At 44.5% G+C, this 24,185-nt stretch overlaps 1 protein-coding gene across 3 annotated transcripts; it reads left to right on the top strand.

The window, feature by feature from the left end:
- The first annotated feature begins 1,580 nt into the window (after positions 1-1,580).
- KBTBD11 (kelch repeat and BTB domain containing 11) lies at positions 1,581-23,591 on the top strand. 3 transcript variants are annotated; one of them, XM_075086932.1, is made up of 3 exons: positions 1,581-1,690; positions 15,466-15,597; positions 16,035-23,591. In XM_075086932.1, the coding sequence occupies exon 3, from the start codon at positions 16,110-16,112 to the stop codon at positions 17,877-17,879; it is 1,770 nt and encodes a 589-aa protein (XP_074943033.1). In that variant the 5' UTR covers positions 1,581-1,690; positions 15,466-15,597; positions 16,035-16,109; the 3' UTR covers positions 17,880-23,591. The 3 variants fall into 3 exon arrangements, with proteins under 3 accessions (XP_074943033.1, XP_074943032.1, XP_074943031.1); XM_075086931.1 differs by lacking the exon at positions 1,581-1,690 and adding an exon at positions 1,699-2,108; XM_075086930.1 differs by lacking the exon at positions 1,581-1,690 and adding an exon at positions 1,699-1,957.
- Positions 23,592-24,185: the final 594 nt, after the last annotated feature.

The following is a 24,185-nucleotide window of genomic DNA, read 5'->3' on the forward strand; positions in this document are numbered from 1 at the left end:
GATCTTGGATATGATACTGCTGGCGCAGTCACATAGCTCTCATCAGTGTGAACAGAAATCAGGTACCTCTAGGGGAGACAATCCTCCACATAGGAACAGAATAACAGGGATTTTAAAAGTGAAAATAATTTCCCAGACCTGTATCAGTTGTCTAATTTTAGTGTCGTCTTGAAATATATCATACTTAAAGTACCATGAAACAGCAGGAAGATTAGTTCCTGATGTCAGAAGCAAAGAGTTACTTCTGGCAGGCTTTATCACATGGAAACTTCTTCCAGCTAGCCAGGAACAAAACCACATACTGAAACTAACAGTCCCATCATGTAATGGACCCAAATCAGGGGACAGCGGGAAATTAACAATTATGCCAAGGCCACTGTAGTCACCAATTATTCTAAGACCCCTGTGACACTGTATGGTTATTACTTATTTATCTTACAGCACCAAAATGCATGCTGGATGCTCTCAGTAGAGATGAGACATAACCTTAGTTTGAAAACCAGCCTTCCAATCAAGCGCTGCACTTAAGTGCACAACATGAGCGGATCCAAGGGTTTCAAGTGGTTACACTTACCCAGCACTGCGTGCAAGCACTTTAGTGTATTAAGGGCTAACTCAAGACATAAGAGTTTTAGCAAAACTAAGTCAAAAGGTAGGAGCAATGGGACGAAATGAGTAAGAAAAGACCCAACCACTCTTAACCATCACCACCATGAAGCTGGAAGAACACACAGCTACATTGGTTACACTGCCAGCACGGAAGAAATGAATCGTCGGGTTAACTCGGGAGAGGAGATGGGAGTAGCTTTGCAAGTCTGCTCAGGAGTGTCTTGCAGGGCCGGGAGCCACTTGCTGGGCGGCTGCAGGAGAACCAGTCTGACTGGACCCTGGAGTCAGTGGAAAGAGGGGAAAAGAGAAAAGCTGCAGATGAATAGTGTTTTAAGACAGCAGTAGCGTAGGAAAACTATACGTTGCAATATTAATATGATATATCCAGGCACCAGCAATGGTTTAGAGAGGCTTGGATAGCACGGTGTCAGTGTCTGCTGTCTCAGTGTTAGACTGCAGCCCGCAGTGGCATGTGAGCTGGGTAAGCACTGCTGACTGCATCAGGAGCAGACCCAGGGTACAACTAATGTAACATAAGAGTTGGTTTTTTTTTTTTCAAGAAACTGGGAAATGGGTCTAATTCTGGGAATCCTGACGAGGGTCTCAGCTTTGAAGAGCAAGATGGGACGCAGACCCAAACTGCAGTCCAAGAGAAAGCACCTGGCCTCTGCCTTGTTGTTGTCTGTCAGCAGAATCCCGGCTAACCCAGAAGCTGCGGCTGCATCCCCTCGGCAGCGAGCTCGGCCCGGCCAGGGGGTGCCGGGGCCGAGGCAGGTGGTCAGTCAGGTCTCCGGCATGGCGGGGTCCCGTCAGGGCGCCCTGCCTCCCCCCCCACCGCGCTGGGGCCGGGGCAGCAAACCCTGCCTCACGCAGGGGAGCGGCGCCGCAGGGACGGCGCCCGGAGGTGAGGACCCGCCGTTTCCCCGCCCGGCGCCGCCAGGAGGGAGTTTCTCCTCAGCGCGGGCAGGTGGGGCCGTTCCCCCGCCTCCCTCCAACGGGGGAAGGCGAACACCCGGAGCGGCGTCGCCGCTGCTTCCCGCCTCAGCGGCTGCCCCTCGCCGGGAGCCGCCCCGAGCAACAGGTCTGCGCCCCCTCCGAGCCTGCGTGAGTGTGTCAGGCGAACAAAGGGGCTGAGCGCGGCCGCCCGGCCCCCTCCGCCAGCCCGGCCCCTGCGCTTCGGCCATTTGCGTCGCCTGGCATCGCCTCGCCGCTTCCCCCCCACCCCCCCCCCCTTCTCCCGCTTCTCCTTCCCGGCTTCCCCCCGCCGCCTCCCGCCTTGGTGAGCAAGGCGGCGGGGCCGAGGGAGGTTCCCCAGGGCGGTGCGGGGCTCGCCGGACGTCGCCGAAAGGTAAGCCTCTGCCTGCTCGCCCTGCCGGGAGGAGAACGGAGGAGCAGCGCTCCGGCCCCGGGACATGCCCGCCTCCCCTCCCCTCTCCTCCCGGCCCGCCGCCGCGGAGCCTCTGGGGACGATCGGTGCCGGTATCAGCCCGAAAGCTGAGGTAAAAACCGCGACACGGAGCCGCGGTAGACGTGCGGGGGGGTGTGGGTGGGTGGGTTTGGAGCACCGTCAGGTTTAATCCTGCTTTTCTCTTCCCTCAGTCCCCCTTAATCCACCTCCCCCGGGCAGGAGGGAGGCCGGGCATATCCCCATATCCCTTCTCCATATGTCGCAGAGCAGCCAAACCTGATGCCTGCGTATTTTTTTTTTTTTTTAATACTGCTGACCTATTAAAAATCTAAATGGCTCTAACGTTTAGGGATGTGTAACAGCAGCAAATTGCTTCCCGCTATAAATTCTTCATGGCGTGCTTCCCCATCCTACTAAAAGCGCACGAGTGGTGCAAGCCCTGGGTGCACACACGCCTTTTGCAGGGGTGGGAGGTGGCAATGCCTGAAGAAAAGTCCTACTGAATTTCGTTTGTCTGAAGCTTTTCTGTCTGGTCCTTTAAAGCAATAAAAAGCCGGCTCCCAAACCCAAACTTACATGTAGTGCAGCAAATGATAGTATTAAATCCTATAGCCAACTTTTTTCACCCGTCAAGGAAGAAAAACCCTCTAGAAATAATAAACTGTAAAGCTTTTCCCTAGCAGCTAAAATGAACAATAGAAACTAGAACAGAAAGCTAGAAAAAAAGTAGGGCAATAAAAATCGAATAGCAATAAAACAATCCTTTTATACGATCTGTGAAGCTAAAGAGCTCCTCTGTTTTTCAGAGACTTAACCATCTATCTCCCAAAAAGGAATTAAATGGAATGTGTATGGGAAATAGTAATTAAACTGTCACTAGTATTGACAAAGCAATATTTGCTCCCCAGTTTAACTCTCTGGCCCATCCTGCCTGTTCTGCATTTTTCTGTTCCCAGAGCCCATCACACAGCATTTATTCACTCTAACTAGGATATCCAGCGCATGCCAATGGGATCCTCCGGTCATCCAGTGCTAATGGCACTGTCTGGTGAGAACCTGCCAAAGAGCCGAGGGCTGGTCCCTTGCCTGCCCCAGCTCCCCCCCGCCCCCCCCCCCGCAGGGCCTCGCTCCTGGCAGCAGTGGCACTGAAGTCAATGGTGATGCTCTGAGAAGCTGGAGTCTGCAGGACTGCGCCTTGACAATATCAAAAGACTGAAATCCTTAATAGCTTCCTTTTTTCTACGAATGCTTTGCCTGCATCACTTTTCAGTGTAATAAGTAGTCCAAATAGGTGGACAGATTTGAAATGTCAATAAATATTAGAGCACCATTATTTGGCAGGAACATTCAATGAAAGCCATTAACTGGCTTTACTATAGTAAAGCAGGATTATAGTATTTAGGGCTGGCCTAGGTTACCGTAGAGACAGTGATGTGGTTAGATGACTGGATCCAGATCCTACTTACTGGGGGTTTCGGCATCCTGTAGTATCCTGTTGCAAGAGGATATTAGGGGCAGCTGGCTGCTGAAGAAGGGTATAATAAAACATGAAAGGAAATCCTGCAATTTCTTTTAAAGTAGAACTAAACTAATTAAACTTTTTTTTTTTCCCCCAAGATCCTGTATGGATTTTGCAGGGGTTTTGCTGTTTACCCCTACAGAGATTCTGCAGCATTGCAATCAGGAGGCTGCTTCTTTCCCATGAACAGAAGCTGAGAAGTCATTTTATACCACTTTACATCCTTAGAAATACGCATTTAAAAAATGAGCCCATTTTAATTGTGTTTCGTCTCATTAGCCTTTTTGGGACATGACATTTTAATGTCTGCTGTTCTACTTTTCAATGGAATTGCCATCATCCGTTCTTTCTGCTTCATTTTTGGTCTCAGTGTTGCTTTGTCAGTTCCTTTCACTGAAGAAGAATTACTTTATAGCAGTTCAGGATTTGATGACCAGTTTAACCTGATCTATGACTGAGCTGTCACTGAGCGGGAAGGGCTCCTGCCTGGGCCATTCCTGCCTGCACCCTTGTGCCAGCACTTGTAACCACGTGACAGTACAGTGAATGGATTGAGATTTTGCCTTCCTCCTGCAGTTAATTAAGCACTCAGTTTACGTATATAGATGTTGGCATTACGAGTGGGGCTAGTCCTGTGGCCAGAGCATTTAAATCTGCATGTAACCCTCTGCAAGATCGGGCCCATACGTGCTGTGTTTTCCTTAGACAGTGTTAACAATTCTGTAGCCTTTTCTCTGTCCTCATCCTAAAATGTTCCTTGGATGCTAACTGGCAGTTTTGGCTTTGAAAGAATTACAAGGCTGGGTCAGTGTTGTGGGTGACTGAGCGTTAATGCAAAAAAGAGTTGGCTAGGTCCTTTGTTCTGCACTGCACACTTGGTACTTTCCAGTTTCTTATACCTCATCAGTGAGGGTGGCAGGAATTAATGATCAGTTAAATAATTTTATTTAATGCAAAACAAGCTGAAAAAAATCCAGTAGTTCTACAGATTTTGCACTGTGTGTCAGAGGGAGAAGAAAGATGTGTCACATAAATGCTTTTCAGGTGCGATGTTTCACGAGCTGCCATTGCTATGCCTCTGGCTAAAACAGATGGGTTGACAGCCTTTTTTAATTCACTCGGAAACACACCAGAAACCACAACCTTTCCATACAAATTCACATAAGTTGGACAAGCAACTTCCATGCTGTTATGTTGTCTGTCACAACATGAATTGCATTAATTAATAGTATTGAAGTTATTTTACACGTACACATTCACAGATTAGCACAAGCTGTTTGTTATTTTTCTGGACACTGATTTCTCCAGGAGTATTTAAGGAGCAGAGTAAGCTTTGCATGTGGATCTCTAACTGCTGGAAGGATCTTGGACTTCTGAGTCATTTCAGATTATCAACCTGTCAGAGATCTGCAACCTTTTTCTTTTTTTTCCTTGGAAGCAGTTCTGCTTTCTTCTCTCCCTTTCTTGTAAGTAGATTGGAAGAACAGGCCCTAAGCTCTGGAGATGAACTATTATTTCTGCGACCCATATTTTAAAGTGTTAGACAGTAAGAACCAAAAGCCAACCCTTTTCTATGGGAATGGCATGTGAACAACAAACGTTCCGATTCTGTCAGTCAAAGACAAATCTCTTCATGGGAGAGCTCTCATCTTATCCTGTAGCTTTCTTTCATCTCTCCTTTATTGTAACTCCCGCACTGCCTCAGTTCAAAAACAGCTACTGTACACATTTGTACGACAGCATAGGAAATCCAGATGCTCATGAAGTTAATGGGAATTTTCCCTTGACTTCAAGAGGGATGGGATTTAAAGTGTTGTCAGACTCTGACCTTATCAAAAAGCTCTGTGAAACTTAGGTGGAAGTTTCTAGCTGCAGGCTACTAGCACAAGCCTCATTCGCTCCAAAGCCATGGAAGTGGGCAGTACACAGATGGCGTATTTCTTGTTTAATAACAACTGATAATAAGAGTCCCGAAGGAGTTTGGTTTTCACAGCAGATGCAGAAATGGCAAATGTCATTTGAGTGTGTTGCTTTGTGAGCTTTGGATTTAGGCAGTGCCATGTGTCCCAAGAATTTTTACACTGTGATATAGGAAAAGGAGGGCAAAGACTGTTCGTATGCATTCCTATGATAAAATTCACTGGTGCTGCTTCTCTTTGGTCAGGTTGAGGTCTATACCACTCATTCTCTGTGACAGAAGACCAGAAGGCCTTTGTGATGGGAAACAGAGTTGCAAGGATGTATTAGATTGTTAACCCAATGCCTGGACAGTATCCCTGCCAAGACATTTTGCAGCCTTATGGGGAAATGAACACTTCCATTGCACCCCCAAAATCAGGCAACTTTTCAGAGTACAGTGGCTGAAAAGCCTCAATATCTGCTTTGAGGAGATGTTGTTGATGTATATCTAAAATCTCTCCCAGGTCAGAAGCAACCAAACTTTAGACTTATAAGTGAAATATCAACATCTCAAAATGGTCGTGAACCACAAACCGGGACCCCTGAATGTGTGCTTCTTCTCACACCTCCCCAGTCATCAGCATAGAACCAAACCCCTCTGTGCCTCACAGCCTGATTTGAAGGTCTTAGTTCTTATTCCAGGTCCTGACTCTGTTCAGCTTTACTCAGATTGCTACCTAACAAATGCAAGAATAGCACCGTGACTGTGGCACATGGTGCAAATTTAACTGCATGCGTTAACAAACCTTTAATCTGTAGCACTTCAAAAGGACATGCATGAATCATAAGTTAGTCAGTCATTCTACAATCTTTACTTCTCCTCTGCGTCAGGAAGTCCAAAAGCAGAGGGCACAGTTTTGAGGCACTCTTTATGGTTACGCTGCCAGTCTGTATGTCTCTTCAGAAAGAACGTAGATCATTTTGGAAAAACTAATGCTGCCAAGTCAGCAATATAAAAGTGTAGAAGACAAAAAAAGTGAAGTCCAAAGTGAAAAGCAGGATGTGTATCTCTTCAAGGTATCCAAGATGATCCATCTGACACCTGATTTTCCATCAAGGTTACAGGCCAAAACAAAGAAACCATATAGATGTGAGATGGATGATTTGAGCAGAACAATGCTTTGACCTAATTCAGCCAGAAGTTATTGGCTTGGTGCAGAAGTAAAATTCTTTGGCCCATTCTTGCAGGAATAAGATTTGATAGCCAGGCAGTCTTTTCTGTCCCTTGAATTCAGGCATCCTAACTGTTACCTATCTGCCCTGTGGAATGGAAAAAAAAGCCCTGTTGTGAGAGATATTAAACTGCTTGCACTAAATTATAAATGTAAAAGTTGAATATAGTCAGAGAAACCAGTGCAGCCAGAAAGTCTTTGCCTGAACACCCAAGCTCAGCATATGAAATTCACATTATATTAAAAAAGTTATGCATCCAATCCAGAAAGTGTCAGGCTATGGAAATAAGAGTATTTTAATAGAAAGCTATTTTATTTCTGCCTCAGACTGGCCAGCAACTGTTATATTCTAGTAATGTAAACAGCATGCATTACACTCAATTTTCTCTTCTTCGCTTGTTCAGTTCCTATGACCGTATGGAGTAGCCTTCTATTTTGTTAAGCCCTCAGTTACATAGTTGCTGCTAAAAACATTCCCATTGCTTGGTGAAATCTGTGCTGACAGCGCACAAGTATTTCTGATAGTAAAGTCTCGCCGCAAAAGAACCTATGGCTCTAGCTTGTGTTTCTGCTTTGAGATCAGCAGAAGTGTTTTTCAATCCTAGCACAAGCCATGATGGCTTGGGTCTCCAGGCAGTATAGCTGAGCCCTGCCCCACCAAAGGTAATGGGAAGAAGTATGGAAAGTTACCTTTCATCGGGGAACAGAACCCAGGGTTCTTCTTTCTCTCTAAACATCTTTTATTATTTCTGTGAACAGTAATACAGCTTTAGTCTGAAGGAGAGTAACTCTTCTCTCATAGTCTTGATGGTTTGGGCACTCAGTTGACATTTGGGGGGTTTTAATCTTGTCAGATGAAGGAGCAGCAGCGAGTTTCCAATGGGGTTTGGCCAGAGCTCTAACCATTGTAGACAGGCAAAGCAGCAGCAGCAAGAGTCAGTACTGCTAGCTTTTAAAAAAATTTAGGCTTATTTTGGAGAGAATTCTGGGCTAAGACACCCAAAGTTAAAACTACCACCTCCTGATCACATAAGTTAAGCATTTCATCACCAGAGTCTTTCATATTTATTTACTGGCTAGCCCATGGTACCTCTCATAGGTTGGTTTTTGAGGATCCCAGTCAACTGGCATCCAACTGCACCCACGTGATGTGTATGGGTACAGGACCTGTCCATGTGTTCCAGATTCCATTCCAGGAGCTGGTTACAGGTACAGGTACAGCAGTACTGTACAGCTCAGACACACAACATCTGTCTCTGCCCTTGCAGAACTGGGAGGTGCATCCCACCCACAGATCAATTCTGTGTCGGAATATGGCCTCAGGCCTGCCCCATGTCTCTCCACGCTGGCCTGGTTTCCATGAAAAAATAAATAAAAGAAATCAGACTCCCATGAGTCACCTAACAGTTCACAGTTATAGGCCCAACAGCAAACTCTACCAGCGGCACTTCTGCCATGGCAGAGGGAAGTCTGTGCAAGCTAATTCTTTTCCTCCTTTTAGGTTAGGGCTGTCATGCTGGAGGGGTTTTTTTTGCTATCTGATCTGGCTGTTTTAGGTCTTGTATCTCTGTTGCACTGCCATCTTCTAAATAAAACTGCCCTTAAAGCCAGCTTTTGCCATGTTTAGCGTTGTGGCACATCTCTCTGTCTCTGAATCTAGTCCAAAGTCTGTGTAGGGATAATGTCTGCAGAAACCTGGAACTATTTTGTAAGTCTAACTAGATGTAGTGTAACTTTTAGCTGCGGCTAGAGTGACTGTAAACCTTAAGTTTGAAAAAGTGTCTGGGCAAAGAAACAATATATGATCTCCAAAAAGGAGAAGGGTGCCATTCACCATGTATCTGAAGGACCTCTGCCTTTCTAAGCACTGCTTTCTGAATTATCAAGAAATCAATGAGCCTGTTCAGTCTTCAGAAGTGGGGTTTTTTTTCCCTTAAGTACCTGATTTAGAGTTTGTCTGGTAAAAGAAGCGTTTTCATTATTCCCTCCTCTAGAAGTTTTCCTTTTACTTTCTTTTCGTAGGCCTGAGTCTCAGATGAATGGGACTTTGTTGGCTTTGTTTTGAAGTCTATTGTTACTTCTCAAATTCTGTCTTTCTCAAGCACAATGGTGACATACTTTGGCAGATTTCTCGTGCTTTGAGCTCTTTAATCTGTATGTCCTTTCCATAATGATATTAAAAGCAAAATCCAGTTTTATCTTAAACAAGTAATTTGATTTCCTCCAAAAATCTTCTGTAGTAAATGCAATACATAGCAGGTGTGTTGCAAGTATACAGTACATGCTCTTTTGGAATGCAAACCAAGCCTGACTCTTGTTTTTAAAATTCTATATGAAGAAATCTGCTGGTTTGCTTCACTTGGCTTCTCAGTGGATATTCTCCTCTCCTGTATTAGTACAAACATTGCCAAAGTGTTCTCAGAGACTTTGAACATGTTTGCAATTATTTATTTGTTGACAACACAGTTTAATGCTGAAAAGCATTTCTGCAATCAACATTACAGCAGTTCACGCCACTAATGCTCAGATGAGGCTTTTAATCATCACAGGCTGATGCTTTGCTTGCTGTCCGTACTCCTGGTGTACTGACAGCAATTTCCAGAATTTAAGGTCAGAAAAGATCACTAGATCATCTAGTCTGCTCCTGCCAGATTTTCTTCCCCCTGGACTCCCAAGTGCCTTCCAGCAAGGTGCACACTCCCGATCTCCTTTATCACATCAGAATAAGGGTCTTCCTATATCAGATCAAACATCCACCTAGTCCAGCATCCCACATGGACCATAATCCAGTATTGAAATAAGTGTGTAGCAGGATAAAAATGTGTATTTCCCCATGAGATACTACTTTATCTTTGAATATTAATACTCTGACCATTTTCCAGCTCAGGATTCTGCTAAGCTGGATGCAGTTTTAGTGTTTAGTGTGTATTTGGTGACCTTCAATAGATTTCCCTTCCTTGAGCTTGTTCTTTACTCTCCTCATCAATTCATGTAAACATTCAGAACGTTCGGTATCCACAATATGCTGTGGTAGTCTTCCCCCCGTCCCCCCAGTAGTGTAAATATTTTGCTTTGTTTATGCTTCCACCCCTTGGTTTGTTTAGGGCTTTCTCCTGCAGCCTGAGAAGGCCATCAGTATGCAGAATTTTCATGTGCCTACACTTGGGCACTCATCAAGCCAGAGAGCAAACATACCAAGCCTTGAAGAAGTGTCAGCACCACATTTCTCAGGCTGACTAAGGCTTGCTCTGCCTGTTCCCCAAGCTACTAGCACAAGCCACCTTCTCTCCAAAGCTGTGGAAGTGTGGCTGTGAGGTGGTACCTAAGCTCAGTATCACCTTTTTGCTTTGGAGTTGGCTCAAGACTGGCATACACTGTGTGGAGACGGAGTAAGCTCATGTCTGGTTGCAGAGTGCTGTTGTGAGTCTCTCATTGAAGTGGGTTTTTTATAGCTCTTAAGTACTTTGGTACCTTTCTCTGTCCTCCCAGATTTTTAAATACTACTTCCAAAATGTAAAGCCTGGAACATACATGCCGGTCAGCCTGCTGGCCTGCCTCCCTCCCTCATGTTCCACTGCAAACCTACTAATGTCACAGATGAAAGGTAACCTTGTCCCATGACACACATTCAAGGGCTGCATTCATCCTTTCAGCTGTAGACTGTGCTGGTATGTGAGGTACAGCTGTTCATCTAATGTGGTGTTAGCTGAGTCCAGATGTGATGCAAATAACCAAACTTCAGTTGATCAGACATGACTACATGCTCTCACCTTGTATCTAGACCTGTAATTACGAGGACATGTCTAGAACTAGCAGCAATTCTCCATGAAAAGTTTTGTTTGTAAACTTTTTGTTTGCTGTAAACTGTAAACAAAAAACCCCAGTATGGTATTGCCGTGCCATTATCTCCCAATCTGTAGATGAAGACATCACATCAGCCCTGGAGTTTTCCCCAAAGGTATTATAATCGCTCAAACACTTGTTTCTGACTGTTCTGTTTTTGTTAGACTTTCTTTCTTCTAAGAATATTGGAGAGGACTTGCACTTAACCTTTGCTAGATTTTGCTTTTGTGGGAGTGTTATCTCCTTTCGGTGTGAGAACTCCTGAGAGACACTGCTCCTCCCTAACTCCTTCTGAAGAGTCTCAACTGGAAGGAACTCAGAAAGATAGTTTCTGTTTTAGAGAATGTTTGTCTCTATGGTTATCACTGTTAGGAAACCTTTCCTCTGGTCATGACGACTGTTTAGAACTTGTATATTTTTAGTTTAGATTTGCTAGCTATAATATTGATTTCATCAGGCTTTTGAGAATATTTTTATTATGATTTACTTCCTCTCTCTCTTCCTCCCCGCCCAGACACACACAGCCTTTTTCTTCCTCAGAGTTTCTGATGAGGAACTGCTGCCCACGTGTTTCTTGTGTGGTCTGTAATCATAAGCTGCATTTCTTAAATGTTTTATTTTTCTTTATGGGTGTATGAAAATTTTGCAGTTAGGAGATAAAAATATTCATACCTCCATTACATGTTGTGAGAAAATTACAGCACCTTGAGAGGTCACAAGGAAGCTGCATAGGCAACTTGAATGTGGCTGCAATACTACAAAAGGCGTACATCCAGTAGGCAGGGCAAGATGCTAGGATTGTATTGTAACTCCAATTTTAAGCACTCCTAATTTTAAAAAAGGGAAGGAAAAAATTCATTCTTCCTGCAGTTTTTCTTGAGGTAGGCCATCGAAAGACAATTTTTTTTTTACAAGCAGGAGGTTAATCAAGCAGTTAAGATCTAGAGTTTAAATCTGTAATAGGATGCAAGATTTCAGGTGCTGCAAGCTCTTTTAGAGAAATGACATCTCTGTGCTCCAGATGTTTTCCCCAGCTACAAAGAGAACATTTTTTTTTCCCCCGCAAATTTCACAGAACTGCTCAATGAGCAGGTGTGTAACAGCTTATTTTTATAAATATGCAAACCTCTCTACACTCAACTCTGCCCTCCAGAAGGTTTTGCCTTCTCCTGGGCTGAGCTGGATGTCTTCAGTCTGCATGATAGTACTGGCCAGTTCTACTTTTAACAGTCATCTTTTAGTTTTTAAAATAAACACAAGGAATGTTTTCTCTCTTTTGATGATCCTGCCTCTCTGGACTCCTTAATCATCCCAATCAGATGACGCCCCTATCCTGAGGGAATTCTCTACTGGGCTAAAATTTGGCAGTACAAGTTTTTACAAAAGCATTTCCTGGATTAAGGTGGAGCAGAACAGCTTTCTGTCAGTTCTGAACTGGTGTAGTGTCTCTTGGGGAGAACAGCCTACTTATGTAAATTAGAGTTACTTATGATAGGGAAAGCACTGCTTTTATTTACCCTGGGACTGAGTCAGAACAGTTTGCAGTGGTGAACTGGAGAGCATAACCCAATTCCTCCCACATGCGCATATTCCCCAAAGAAAGTGGGTCTTGCTAGAGGACAGGGTTTGGGTCAAAGGTTACTGGCACTGCACAAAAAAAAATAGAGAGTGCAATGAAAAACAAGCATTTAATTGGATTTTATCAGAAGAACTGCCAAATGAATGCAGTGCCAGGAAACTTTACCTGCAGCTCTTCATTACAGCTCCTCTGCCAGAAAAAGCCCTGCCTTCTTATCTGTGTTGTTACTTGAGCAATGTCTCACAGCATCTGAGGTTGGGGGCACACATCCAGGATATTGTAAGTGTGTCATTGCCAAGTGTAAATACAGTTTGTGTTTGTTGGCAGTTCCTCTGTCCATTAACATTACATCATCCCTAGACCAAACCCATGATAATGAAAACAGTTTCAGTCCATGTAATTCAGACTTAGAAGTCCCCAGTATAAAAGGTGACATGAGCCCACAGATGCCACGTACTCTAAACAGCTTGCTTCATTTTCCAGTACCTATCCTGTTCACGAGTTTTGAAAAAAGTGCTAAAACCAAGTTTGTTTTAAGCCAAATGGGATCACTAGGAGCTCAGATCCTTTTGAATCAGCACAGCTATAGTGTCTTCTGTGATTCTGTAGTTTCTGAATGTTCTGTGTCACCAGAACAGCAATGCAACTCTTTGATCACTGTAGCTAAGAAAAGAATGAAGGAGTTTAGTATTGTATTTCCATCAGCCCCTTCCAGCTTCTTCTAGTTTTGTACAAAATCCATGACCTTTTAACTCAGATCGCTCCTGTTGCTCAATAATGGGAAGGTTCCACAACTTCTCCAAATTGTTTTTTCAGCTTCATCTTTGTGTAATTCCCTTACTTTGTTTTCAGCTAGGCAAAGGTGATGAGATTGCTGGAGCAGTCAATGCTCTGTCATTGATGAAGTCCTCCAAACCCTCCTTTAGCTTTTCTAAGTCTTCAGCTTCCCTTTAGAGTTCTTTGTTGCCTAAATTGCATGTGATACTTTGATTCAAATCCTCCTCATGCTCAGCATGAAATTCAACATATTCTTGGTAGTTCGCTATAAATATACCAGAAAACAATTTTCTTCAGAATTCTGCTGTTTGCCATTAGCAAGCCTTACCATCAGTCCTTCTTCCTCCTGTGATTCCTCAAGAGGATGTTAACACAGGTGTTTGTTAGGGCTATGGTGGGTGGCAGCTTCTTTCTCAATAACATTTCAGTGTCAAGTCAGACTTCTAAGCCAAGCAGAAAATTGAATATGGGGAAGGGTGCGATTACTGTGCGTGAGGAGAATCTCATCCTGCTTGTTTTCATTACCCAAGAAAGTTGAAAAGATCACTTTTTCTGGATGCTGTTGGTAACAACTTTTAATATTCTAATTGGTGATTTTCCTTCAAGACATGATGCAGGACATACATTTCACCATATGGAGATATTATTGGTATTACAGTTACTGGTTTTGACTTCTTACATTTAGTAACCCACACTTTTTATCTCTGGTAGCATTCTCTCTCATTATTTCTTTATAGTTTCACTTGCAAAACCAAGTGGTAGACTGAGAGCTTGAAACTATCTGAAGATATTCGGTCCCTCCTGCAGAGGGGGAACACAAGTAGAAGAGGTCTCAGAAGTGAGGTGTGTCTGGATCCAGGAAAGAACATAGTATTGAGAGCAATAGGGGAAAGTATATTGGCACCTTTTGAATGTTCATGATTGAGGAGGCCAAGCTATCCAGAACTGTAGCCAGATAAGGGTTGAATATCAGGGCACTCAGCCCAGGAGGGAACAGAGAAGAAACAGAGAAGACACAAATTACTTACTTATGTTGCAAATGATACACTGGTAGCAATTTTCTTAATGTAACAGTACATCAGAGCGTGACATTCTAGGTGTTTTTCTAACCATCTCCATTTGACCTTTGTCATTTTACCAGTGTCAGTTACAGTAGCTGCTCGCGAACACAGCTGATCATCAGGGCTCTGGAAGGCCTGGAGCAGAAACTAGGTTAATCTCAGTGTCTATAGCACAATAATTCATAATAAAAAATGCTTAGTGAATTCAGTACTGTGAAGACTCCCGGAAAAACAAAACTATGTTGACTGGGATACTGCCCAGTTTAAGTTATTAACGAACCAATATATCTTCCACAGACACACTGAGTGTACACACAGACCACTGCATTTCTCCTCATTTAGTTAAAGCTGCAGAAAAGAAGTCAGTAAAGCCTAACCTACTGAGTTTGGGTCTGAACCTCAGGAAATTTGCCACTAGGGCTATCCAAAGTTCATCAAATGTTATAGAAAGCTCTGAAGTGCCCGACTTTTAAACATCCGGATGAGAAATACCAAGCTTGTGAAATCTGCTTATTCTAGCAAGGAGTTTTCAAATGCTTTTGAAACCTAGTTATGGTCTCAAAGGCTCAAATATGGAGAAATCAAACCTCAGTATTGATTTATTGTCTAACTGAATGTGGTCAAATGTCGTAGAAAGTCCTTCACAGAAAACCCATAAGAGAAGATTGATACTGTCATTTAAGTGAAGTTTGCTTGTGCAAGAATGGGCTTCTAGGTTTCTTGCCCATGTCAGGAGCTTCCAGACAATGTCACCTACCAATTATGCTTTCATTTAAAAAAAAAAATCAAAAAGTTAGATTTTCCTAATATTAATTTAAAAGGATGAATAAATAATCTCTGCTGAAAGGAAGTCACAAGGCATATTTTACATAGAAATGAGTGTTCCTTAAGGACTGTGAAAAACCTGCCAACAGGGATTTTAATGGAAATTAATAACCTCCTTAAAAATAGAATCAGAGCTGCAGATACTTATTAAATGAAATTAAGTATATTTGGACAGTTTTAATGCATCATTCATCAAAACTTAAACCTAGCCTGGGAAATTCATAAACAAACATGAGGCAAACAAACAGCACTTTGTTAAATTCTAAAAACCACATTTGTGAAATGAAGATACAACTGGGTGGTGATTGTGCTGACAGGGACTAACCTACTTACAGCCGTGCCCTGTAGCCTGCCATTTTCCCAGAAGAAACTTCATGTGCTAATTATCTATTGTGATTTTTCCTCACTTCTACTTTTTGTTAGCAGAAGCCATAAATCTTTCAGACATGAACCAGTCCCTATGAAGTCTAATTTACATCTCGCTACATATGCTGTTACATACATGTCAGATTGCTTTTGTGATAACAACAACAAAAAAAATCCTTTGATGTGCTTTGTAAACAATTAAAATCTATTAGCATGCTCTGGTCACTTTAGGATACTATAGATATCCTATTAAAGGAAATGTAACTCCAATAGTCCTAAACTTCTGAGTGAACTGAGAATGTATCAATTTTAAAACTCATCCATTTTTTATGCTTTCTTTTAAACAGGGGGAATGCATATGAGGAGCAGTGATACGAAGAAACCTTCATGAAGGTCACGTAAAGGAACACTTGGCTAGCGGGGAATCTCCTTCCAGGATAGATTGCAACCACTACCTTCCACTGCAAAAGTTGCACAAGGTGAATAAATTATGATAGTACTCTTAAGTATCTGCCTTTAGAGGATGTTTTTCTGTATTGCCCAGCACAGCGTAGGGACCACTTGCCGTGAAACGACGCAACGTGTGCGAACCACTTAAAATTTTGCATAGTCACAGGAAGACCAGAATCGCGTTTCAGGGTGTTGAGGTGCTCTTGGGGGCGATTCCCGCACCAGGAGGAGGTTCGGGTTTTCGGGGGGTAAGCTAGCGCGTTTAGCCCCGGGCAGCGGGGGGCGGCCGAGCCGCAGGATGGAGCTCCCAGGGGAAGGAGAAGCGCGGCTTTAGCCCCGGGAACCCGGCTCGCCGGCCCCGGGCGGCTCGGAATATTAAGGCGGAGGACGTGGTGGAGGGTTAAGCCGGCGAGGGGGGGCGGGGCCCGGCCGCGGGAAGCTGAGCGCTCTCCGGTCTCGCCCGCAGGTGATGGCCGCTCGGCGGCGGCCCGCAGCCCTCCGCACGGGCGCGGCGCGGCGCCGGCGCAGCTAGCGCGCCTCCATGGAGGGCGGCGGCGCGGCCGAGGAGGAGGAGAGCGGGGCCGGGCCCGGCGCCCCGCCGCCACCGCCACCGCCCACCCCGGCCGCCCCCTGCGGCTTCAGCTCCTCCCTCTGCTTCAGCGCCGCCGCTGCCGAGCCGCAGGCGCCCGCCGCCGGCGGCCGGGTGGTGGAGAGCCAGTGGGAGATCAACAACGCCGCCTGCCAGCCGGAGGAGGAGGAAGAGGAGGCAGTGGGGACGCGGGAGCGGCCGACGGAGGAGCCCGACCTGGTGATCGAGGTGTCGGGGCGTCGCATCCGGGCGCACAAGTCAGTGCTGGCGGCCAAGAGTGACTACTTTCGCGCCCGCGCCTCGCGGGACGTCCTGCGGGTGAAGGGGGTGAGCTACGGGGCGCTGCGGCTTCTCATCGACTACGTGTACACGGCTCGCATGGGCGAGGTGCGGCATGACAACCTGGCTGAGGTGGTGAGTGGTGCCCGCGTCCTCCAGATGCCTTGTGCCCTGCACTGTGCTGCTGAGGCCATGCGTGCCCAGCTCCGCCTCGACAACTGCTACCAGCTCCTCTGCCTGGCCAAGAAGCAGCGGCTAGCGGAGCTGCGGGAGGCCGCCTACCGCTTCATGAGTGATCACTACCTGGAGGTGCTGCGGGAGCCAGGGGTCTACGGCCGCCTCAGTGGCACTGAGCGGGACCTCATCCTGCAGCGGCGCATGGAGGCTGGCCGGCCCTGCTTGCTGGTGGCTGAGGTCAGTGACGCTTTCGAGCGGCCAGGTGGCGGCAGCCGGCCACAGAGCCGTGAAAGCAGCCGGCCGCAGAGCCCCTCCTCCGTGGTGTCGCTGGAGGAGAGTGGCTCCCTCATCCACTGCTACCAGGAGGCCAGCGGCGAGTGGAGGGTGCTGACACGCCTGCCCGAGGAGGCCAATGCCAAGGGCTGTGCCATGTGTGTCCTCCACAACTACCTCTTCCTAGCAGGGGGCATTGTGGCGGGGCCAGCGGGCAGCGAGCCACGAGCCCGCCTCTCTGACAAGGTCTTCTGCTACAACCCACTCACTGACACCTGGAGCCAGGTGCGGCCACTGGCTCAGGCCCGTTCACAGCTCAAGCTGCTGGCCCTGGACGGTTACCTCTATGCCGTGGGGGGTGAGTGCCTCTTCACCGTGGAGAGGTATGACCCACGGGCCGACCGCTGGAGCTCCGTGGCACCCCTGCCCAAGGGTGCCTTCGCCGTGGCTCATGAGGCCACCACCTGCAATGGAGAGATCTATGTGTCAGGAGGCTCCCTGTTTTATCGTCTGCTCAAGTATGACCCGAAGCGTGACGAGTGGCAGGAGTGCCCTTACAACAGCAGCCGGCGGCGCTCTGCTGATATGGTGGCCTTCAAGAGTTTCATCTACCGCTTCGATGTGAGCAGTGGCCGCGGTGGGGAGCAGGGCCCAGGCAGCGGGACTAGTGGTGGTGTTGAAGTTTTCCGGTACAACACAGTGGCCAAGCGTTGGAGCCAGTGTGCCAGCCTGCGGCCCAGTGGTGGCCCCATCCAGCCCTTCCGTTGTGCCCCCTTGGGCAACACCATCTACTGCGTCAACCGGACCGGCACCCTCCGCTTCAGCCTAGCCCAGGACGGCGAGGTGGAGGCAGATGGTGGGCTCAAGGGCACCTTCGACGGAGAGCTTCTTAAAGCTCCCTTGGATGCCAAGGGTGTCCTTCTACCCTTTGTGCTCACCCTGCCCGAGAGGCCAGACAAAGCTGGGGACCAGGAGGGCTCCCTCCCACTGTGAGGTAGCCAGCCTGGCTCTGGCATCCTGAGTGGAGAGCTGGGTTGCAGCTAGGTCCCCCTACGGAGGGGACCCTCTCTGGCATGTCTGCAGAGAGAAGGGGCTCCCCCTTTCCTCCTCTCTGCTCCCAAGATGTTGAGTTGGAGCCACTTGGTTGTAATGCGGTTGTCACTCTTCTCATGTTTGCTGTGCTTTGTGTGGAAAGCCAAGCACATGAAAGGCAAAGCTGCTATAAAGGATGATCTCTGGATTACGTTTGTGCCAATTCCCAGTCTGAGAAAAACTTTTCTACACCTGGATTTCTAAAAAATTCCTGACAACAGTGTCGTAATGGGACGTTACTGTTAGTGTTGGTCGTGTGTTTACACGAAGTTCCAATCTGGGCTGGAGCTTTTTCTGCCATTTGTTTTCTTTCTCTCCAGGATGATACCAAGGGATAAACACTGCTGGCAACGTAGCTTAGCTGCATTTATTTTTATGTTAAACCAACTATTTCCTGTGTTAGAAAAGTGTAGGAAGAATATCTCCATCACAGCCTTTCATTTCTGGTGCAATAGATGGTTTAAAGAAGACACGGCACTGTGTGGTCCCAGGAATTTCAACCACGAATGATTTAACGGATACCAGACAAAGTTTTAAGTAACACAAACGTGTGCCACATGTTTGTATTTGGAATAGGAAAAAAAAAAACCAAACAGAAAATGGCGTGTTACCTTTTTAAAATGTGGCCTATTATAGCAGATACGAAATGTTGATATGTTCTTTATTTGAAAAAGGCAATGGTTTCTGTATAAAAACATTGTTTTATTACCTTTTTTATCAGAGATTTTAAATTATAACAAAAATGAACTGAAGCTGTTCAGACAGCAACCGATTGACATGACCATGTATGCCACTAGAGTTGGGGGAAATATTTTGTACTTCAGCTGCTCTTTAATTAACTGCAGGTCAAGGAAAATTAACCTAAACCAAATGTAAATTCTTTGAAAGTGACTGCAGACAGCTTAAACATTTCACTGTATGTTCAGTATCCTGTGGCAAGAGGCTTTTCCAACTTAGCGCAAGACCATCAAAGACAGGCGTGGAAAATAGGAATGAGCTACACATGTTGATGATATTGTGCGCTAGCATGATGTTATTTCCCTGTCTTTTGATGAGAGACTGCTTTATTTATTTCGATCTAATGGTTGCTGTAATCAGTAAGTCCTTGTTAATTGCAGTACGTGCTGATAGCGTACGCTGTCACTGGGATTCTGAACCACCCGAGAGCACTGTTTGTGGAGCAGCATACTAAAGAGACAAAAGCATACAAAGCTTCTTCCTGCCTGTGGAAAGTTGAAGCATACTTTTCATCACGTTACTCATAACTGGAAAAGTGTAAACTGTCTACGCAGACAGACTATATTGAAAAGGGCACATACATTTATTTTATACGTTTTATATTAAAAAAATCAATAGGCAAGGCAAATGTTTTAGCTTTACAGTAAATCACTGAGAAACTTTTTCTGAAAAATGGAACCAGTGTTTTTGCTGTTGGTAATTCAGCCTGGAACTGGCATGGACTGTGGAAGGGAATTGTTTATACTCAAAGTTCTAGTATAGATTCATATTTTATGAAGACATAAGGACCTTACATCAAAGAAAGCAGATCTTTTTATGTTTTATTAAGATTTTTCTGTTAAACAGGACATTAGCATTCTTACATGTTATTGCTAGTTCCAAAGGAAGGCAGCAGGCTCTGTCCTAAGAGACACCATCTTCACAAAAGAGAATACTGAAGTTTAAAGATACTTCTTTCCTTCACTTTCATGTTGGTTTTTTTTTTTTTCCTTTTCTCCATCCATCTTGCACAAGATTTTAATGCAGCTGATCTGATTAGCCATCCTCTAGAACACAGTGGTCCAGTCCTAAGAGTTCTTAGCCAAGCAAGCCTATTCCCTAGTGAGCTAATTAAAGCAGCTGTAGGCCTGCAGAGTGTGATGCTTATCTTAGCCTCAGTACAGGTTGGTGCAATGGAATTTAATACCACAGATGGCATATTCATTTGCGATTCACAAAGAAATTGATTTTTTTTCACTGAATGAAGGACTTAATTCTCAGACAGGAATCCTTGGAAACATTGACTCTAAATTAAACTACAGAGCTGTAGCTTGAGCAGAAAAGAAAAATTATGTGTTTGCCTTCAGTATCATTTTTATGTTAATTGTAGAAAGTATTTCAAGCTGTGTAGTGAAACACTTAAGTGCATACTTAAACTAAAGACATAAGCTCTAGACCAGATTTTGAATTAGTAGAGTCAGCAGGAACACACAAGGAAATATCTATTTTATCTTACAATACAATAAAATTTCATAGTTCAAAATATTATGTAGTATAGTTCTTATACTACAGCATAGTGAGGAATCAAGACAACTTTTGCATTCCTATTAATGAAGCATTTTCATTCTTGCTAATGCCTGAAAATGCTGCTAAATATGTTCTGGGAAGCCTCTGTGATTTAAACTGCAAAAATGTGCCACAGGCTTTCAGGAAAGAATGAAACTTATCCTTTTCCATTATTTCTTGCTGTACACCATGAAGAAATATATTTGAACACAATCTTTACAGTAATAAGTATGCTACAAACTTGTAGTGGTTTCTATTTTTGCTGGCTCATATTGTTGGGAAAGGTTGAATCAAGTGCTTGCCTGCTTTTGCTGTTTACACAGTGTGACGGCAGAGTCTGGTCTTCATTAGTAGCTGTCTGTCAAACCTATTTCCTTTGTACACTCTTTGCATAATCCCAGCCTGATGATTGACAACAGAGGCATGTTTCTAGCCAGACTTCCTACTCTGAGGCCTCTCTTTCCTCCCTGGTAAGCCTGGAGCAGGTTTGCTGAGAGTTGTTTTTTCCTCCAGTTATATCTTCAGCATATCCAAAAAAACCCCACCAAACTTGGGTACTAAGAGCAGAATTTAGGTAAGACTTCAGGCATTTAAGACCAAAATTGTCATCCCAGAACTCTCCAGTTTAACTGAAACTGAGCAACCTCTGTCCCTTTGATGTGTGGAAGGTGCTGAGCAGTTCCCCTTTGCCCATTCAGAACTGCTCCCCCCTGAGCAGTTACGCACCTACCTAGCTACTGCCTCAACTCCTTTGAAACTAGATGATGCGATACCCAGAAGCCACTGGTATAATATGGTTTTATGGTACAGACTAAAGGGCCAGGCCACCATCACATTGTGTTTGCGTATGTTTTGCTTTTAAAACAGCTATTTTATCTAATAGTCTGAAGGCTACTGTATTTGCATGGGAACATGGATATACGTGTTCGCTTTCTTAGCCTGCAAAGGATTCAGTCCGCATCTCCCACTGCCTGATTGGCAATGGATTGAAGGACCTCTTGGAGCTAACCCCTGATCTCTAAATATTTATGCATTTTGTATTATACGTTAGTGGGCTAAAAATCTCAAGAATGATCCAGGTAGGTAAATTCAAACCCCGACCCTCACTTAGTGATCTGAGACTAGCTGGAGGGACATAGTCATCTCTGCTGTCTGTCTTTTCCATGAATCTCACAGTCCCCTTCTCCCACTTTTAATAGGGCATTCAGGAGATAAATTTTTCTGCTTCCTGCTCCCTAGAGTACTCCTCTCTTCAGAGTCATCTGCTAGAGGATGTAGGCCTGGATTCCCTTAAGCTGAGTAAGGACTGAACTCGGGCCTTCCACTTCCTGTGCATGTTCTCAGATATAGATGACTAGAAGAAGAGTATCGGGACCACATCCTAACAGCTCTTTTCCAGGAGTGAACCTGATGCAAACCCTCCAAACGCACACATAGGCTCCTGCACCTCGAGTTGTGGGTAGCTTCCAGGCTCCAGCTCCTGGATGGGCAATTCAGCACACATTTAGTGCATGTTGATGCAACTGGGCTAGTTTTCTTTTGTGGAAAGCTTTTCCAGACAGGGTCTGTATTTTGGGCTGCCAGTCTGAGGTGAGGGACTCCATGTGCTGTACTGGGCAGCCGAGCTGGTAATTTGGATTCTTCTCAGGGGGGACGCCTTGGTAAAGAGGTGCCTAACATGGAAATGCCTGAAGCCTTCATTGCATCTGAAACTAAACCCCTGCTTCAATAAAGAAACAAGGCATCTTAGCAAATGCTAATAACAGATGCAACTTTATTATTTCCATCTATTAACTAGTTCCATAAAAAGAAACCTTAATTGCAGCAAAGGCATTTGTACAAATTCTATTTACACCTGGAAACCAAGTCAAAGGAATAATTGGCAAAAGAAAAACCCTATTTGATCAAAACAGGCGCTGTTAAGCGACATGGGAAGGATGTTAATAGTACCCTATTAATGAATAAAATTGTGCAGTAGCTGATGTAAATTCTGTCCAAAAGAAGATTTCTTTGTAAATAAATACCTGGTAAAATTGAAAGTGATAAAAGAATAAATTATTCACATGAAAGCTGTAACTCTCCTGTGCTGTTTGATTGGCTCTCAGAGTGCCGTGTCCTGATTATCACTATTCATGAGTAGCCTATTGCTTTTCCTGCTCCACGGTATCCACTCCGCTGGCTGCTCGATAGATGTGTTACCCTTCATTCTCAGTAGTGGTACTGGCGGGATTTGCTTTGTGTCTGGACTGACGTGTAGTGCTTTCTGCTTGAACGAACCCAGAAGATTTAGACAGAATTGTTTGTTTCGGCTTTTTTTTTCCAGTGGCATTGCTCCTGGGAAACCCAAGAAAGCACAAGAAGGGGAAATGGTGGTACCATTGAGCAGTTGTAGTAACAAGCATTTAATGAATTTCTTTTTTTTGCCTGCCATTATTCTGCACACCAGACTCACACTGGATTTGACAGAACATCTCTGTGTAGCTATTACCAGTATGAGCCCGCGTACTATTGTAGCAAAGTATGTTTTTATTTAGGTATATTTACTGCCTCAACTCCTACCCTGAGATAATTTAATGCAAGTTTGTAATAGTTCCACACATTTAGTAGATTATGGGGACTATTCTGACTTTATGTTACTGCTACTAAAAGCAGAGATTGACACACGAGCTCAGTAAAATTGTGCACTCAGAATATATAATCACACACTTTTCATTCGTTTTGGCCTACTGAATGCTGAGGGCTGCTGGAATGAGCCCATCAGCATTAGGGATCAGCAGGCTGTTTTGGAGGCTCTCTAACTTTCATAAATTACTCAATGGGAAGGAATGGGAGCGTGGGGCAGAGGGATATGACGGAAGAGAAGAATTAGGGGTCAAAAATACCTACTATCTATCCAGTTGAAACAAAGAGGGGGAAAGGGGAACCAGAGTTGGTACTTGGGACAGTGATGACTACAGGGCCAGTTTTTTTCAAATATTTCTTAAACAGCCCGAGTTTTTACCAATGATGCTGTTAGTCATATTGTTTTGCACCTGCAATACATCTCAAATAACCACAGCATTTAATAAGCTGCTTTTTGCAGGAGTCGTGCTTTGCTTTTAAGTCTTAGTGGATAAACCTTGGACAAATTTGTGAAGTCATGAACTAACAATGTCAATGCTGCCACTTACAAGAGATTAACTAATGCAAATGCTTTAGGCACTGTTCACAGTTCAGGTGAATTATATGTGTAACTGATGTATTAACAGTTTCATTTTTGAAGTATATATAGGTAAAGCTTTTTATGTACTCCGACTTACGCTGTAATTAAATAAATACATGCAAAAAGCTGATGCTTCCCCTTAGGGACTTCTGGGTAATTGGTGTTTTTCTTTGTCATCCATCCAATCAGTAAACAGTATTATATTTCTTCTTATAAAGCAAAGACAAAATTATATGGTTTATCACAAAGGTAAAAAGTTTAGGAAATCTTTCTAAAGCTAAACAAAAGGGAATATTTTCATTTCACAGCGCCCTGGATAGTGGGAACATGAAATATTCTGCAGTGGGAACATGAAATATTCTGCAGTGAGAGCACTTTCCTAAGTGCAGATGAGCAGAAGCTCCAGTTCAGTTAATTTTTATTTCTTTTTTTTTTTTTCTTGTCAGTATGTTAAAGTACACTATTTGTTTATAGAAGTTAATGTAGGTGTTTCCAGGATACTCTCCTGTCTTATGTCACACACGTCAGATTTTTGGCTGGAGTACATTTACAGCTCTGTAAGTAAAAGCAGAATCAAACACAACTTGTGTTTCATACTTTGTCTCCTACTTGTTTTCTCATCACAGAGTTTGCTTGGAATGAAGTCATATCATCTGTTTGAAAACTCCCAAGATTCATAGAAAGACTAGGTGGGGCTGGACTTGGTGTCATTTCCATGATTT

The sequence above is a fragment of the Phalacrocorax aristotelis genome, chromosome 3 (genome assembly GCF_949628215.1).
Source record: "Phalacrocorax aristotelis chromosome 3, bGulAri2.1, whole genome shotgun sequence".
NCBI classification, from domain to species: domain Eukaryota; kingdom Metazoa; phylum Chordata; class Aves; order Suliformes; family Phalacrocoracidae; genus Phalacrocorax; species Phalacrocorax aristotelis.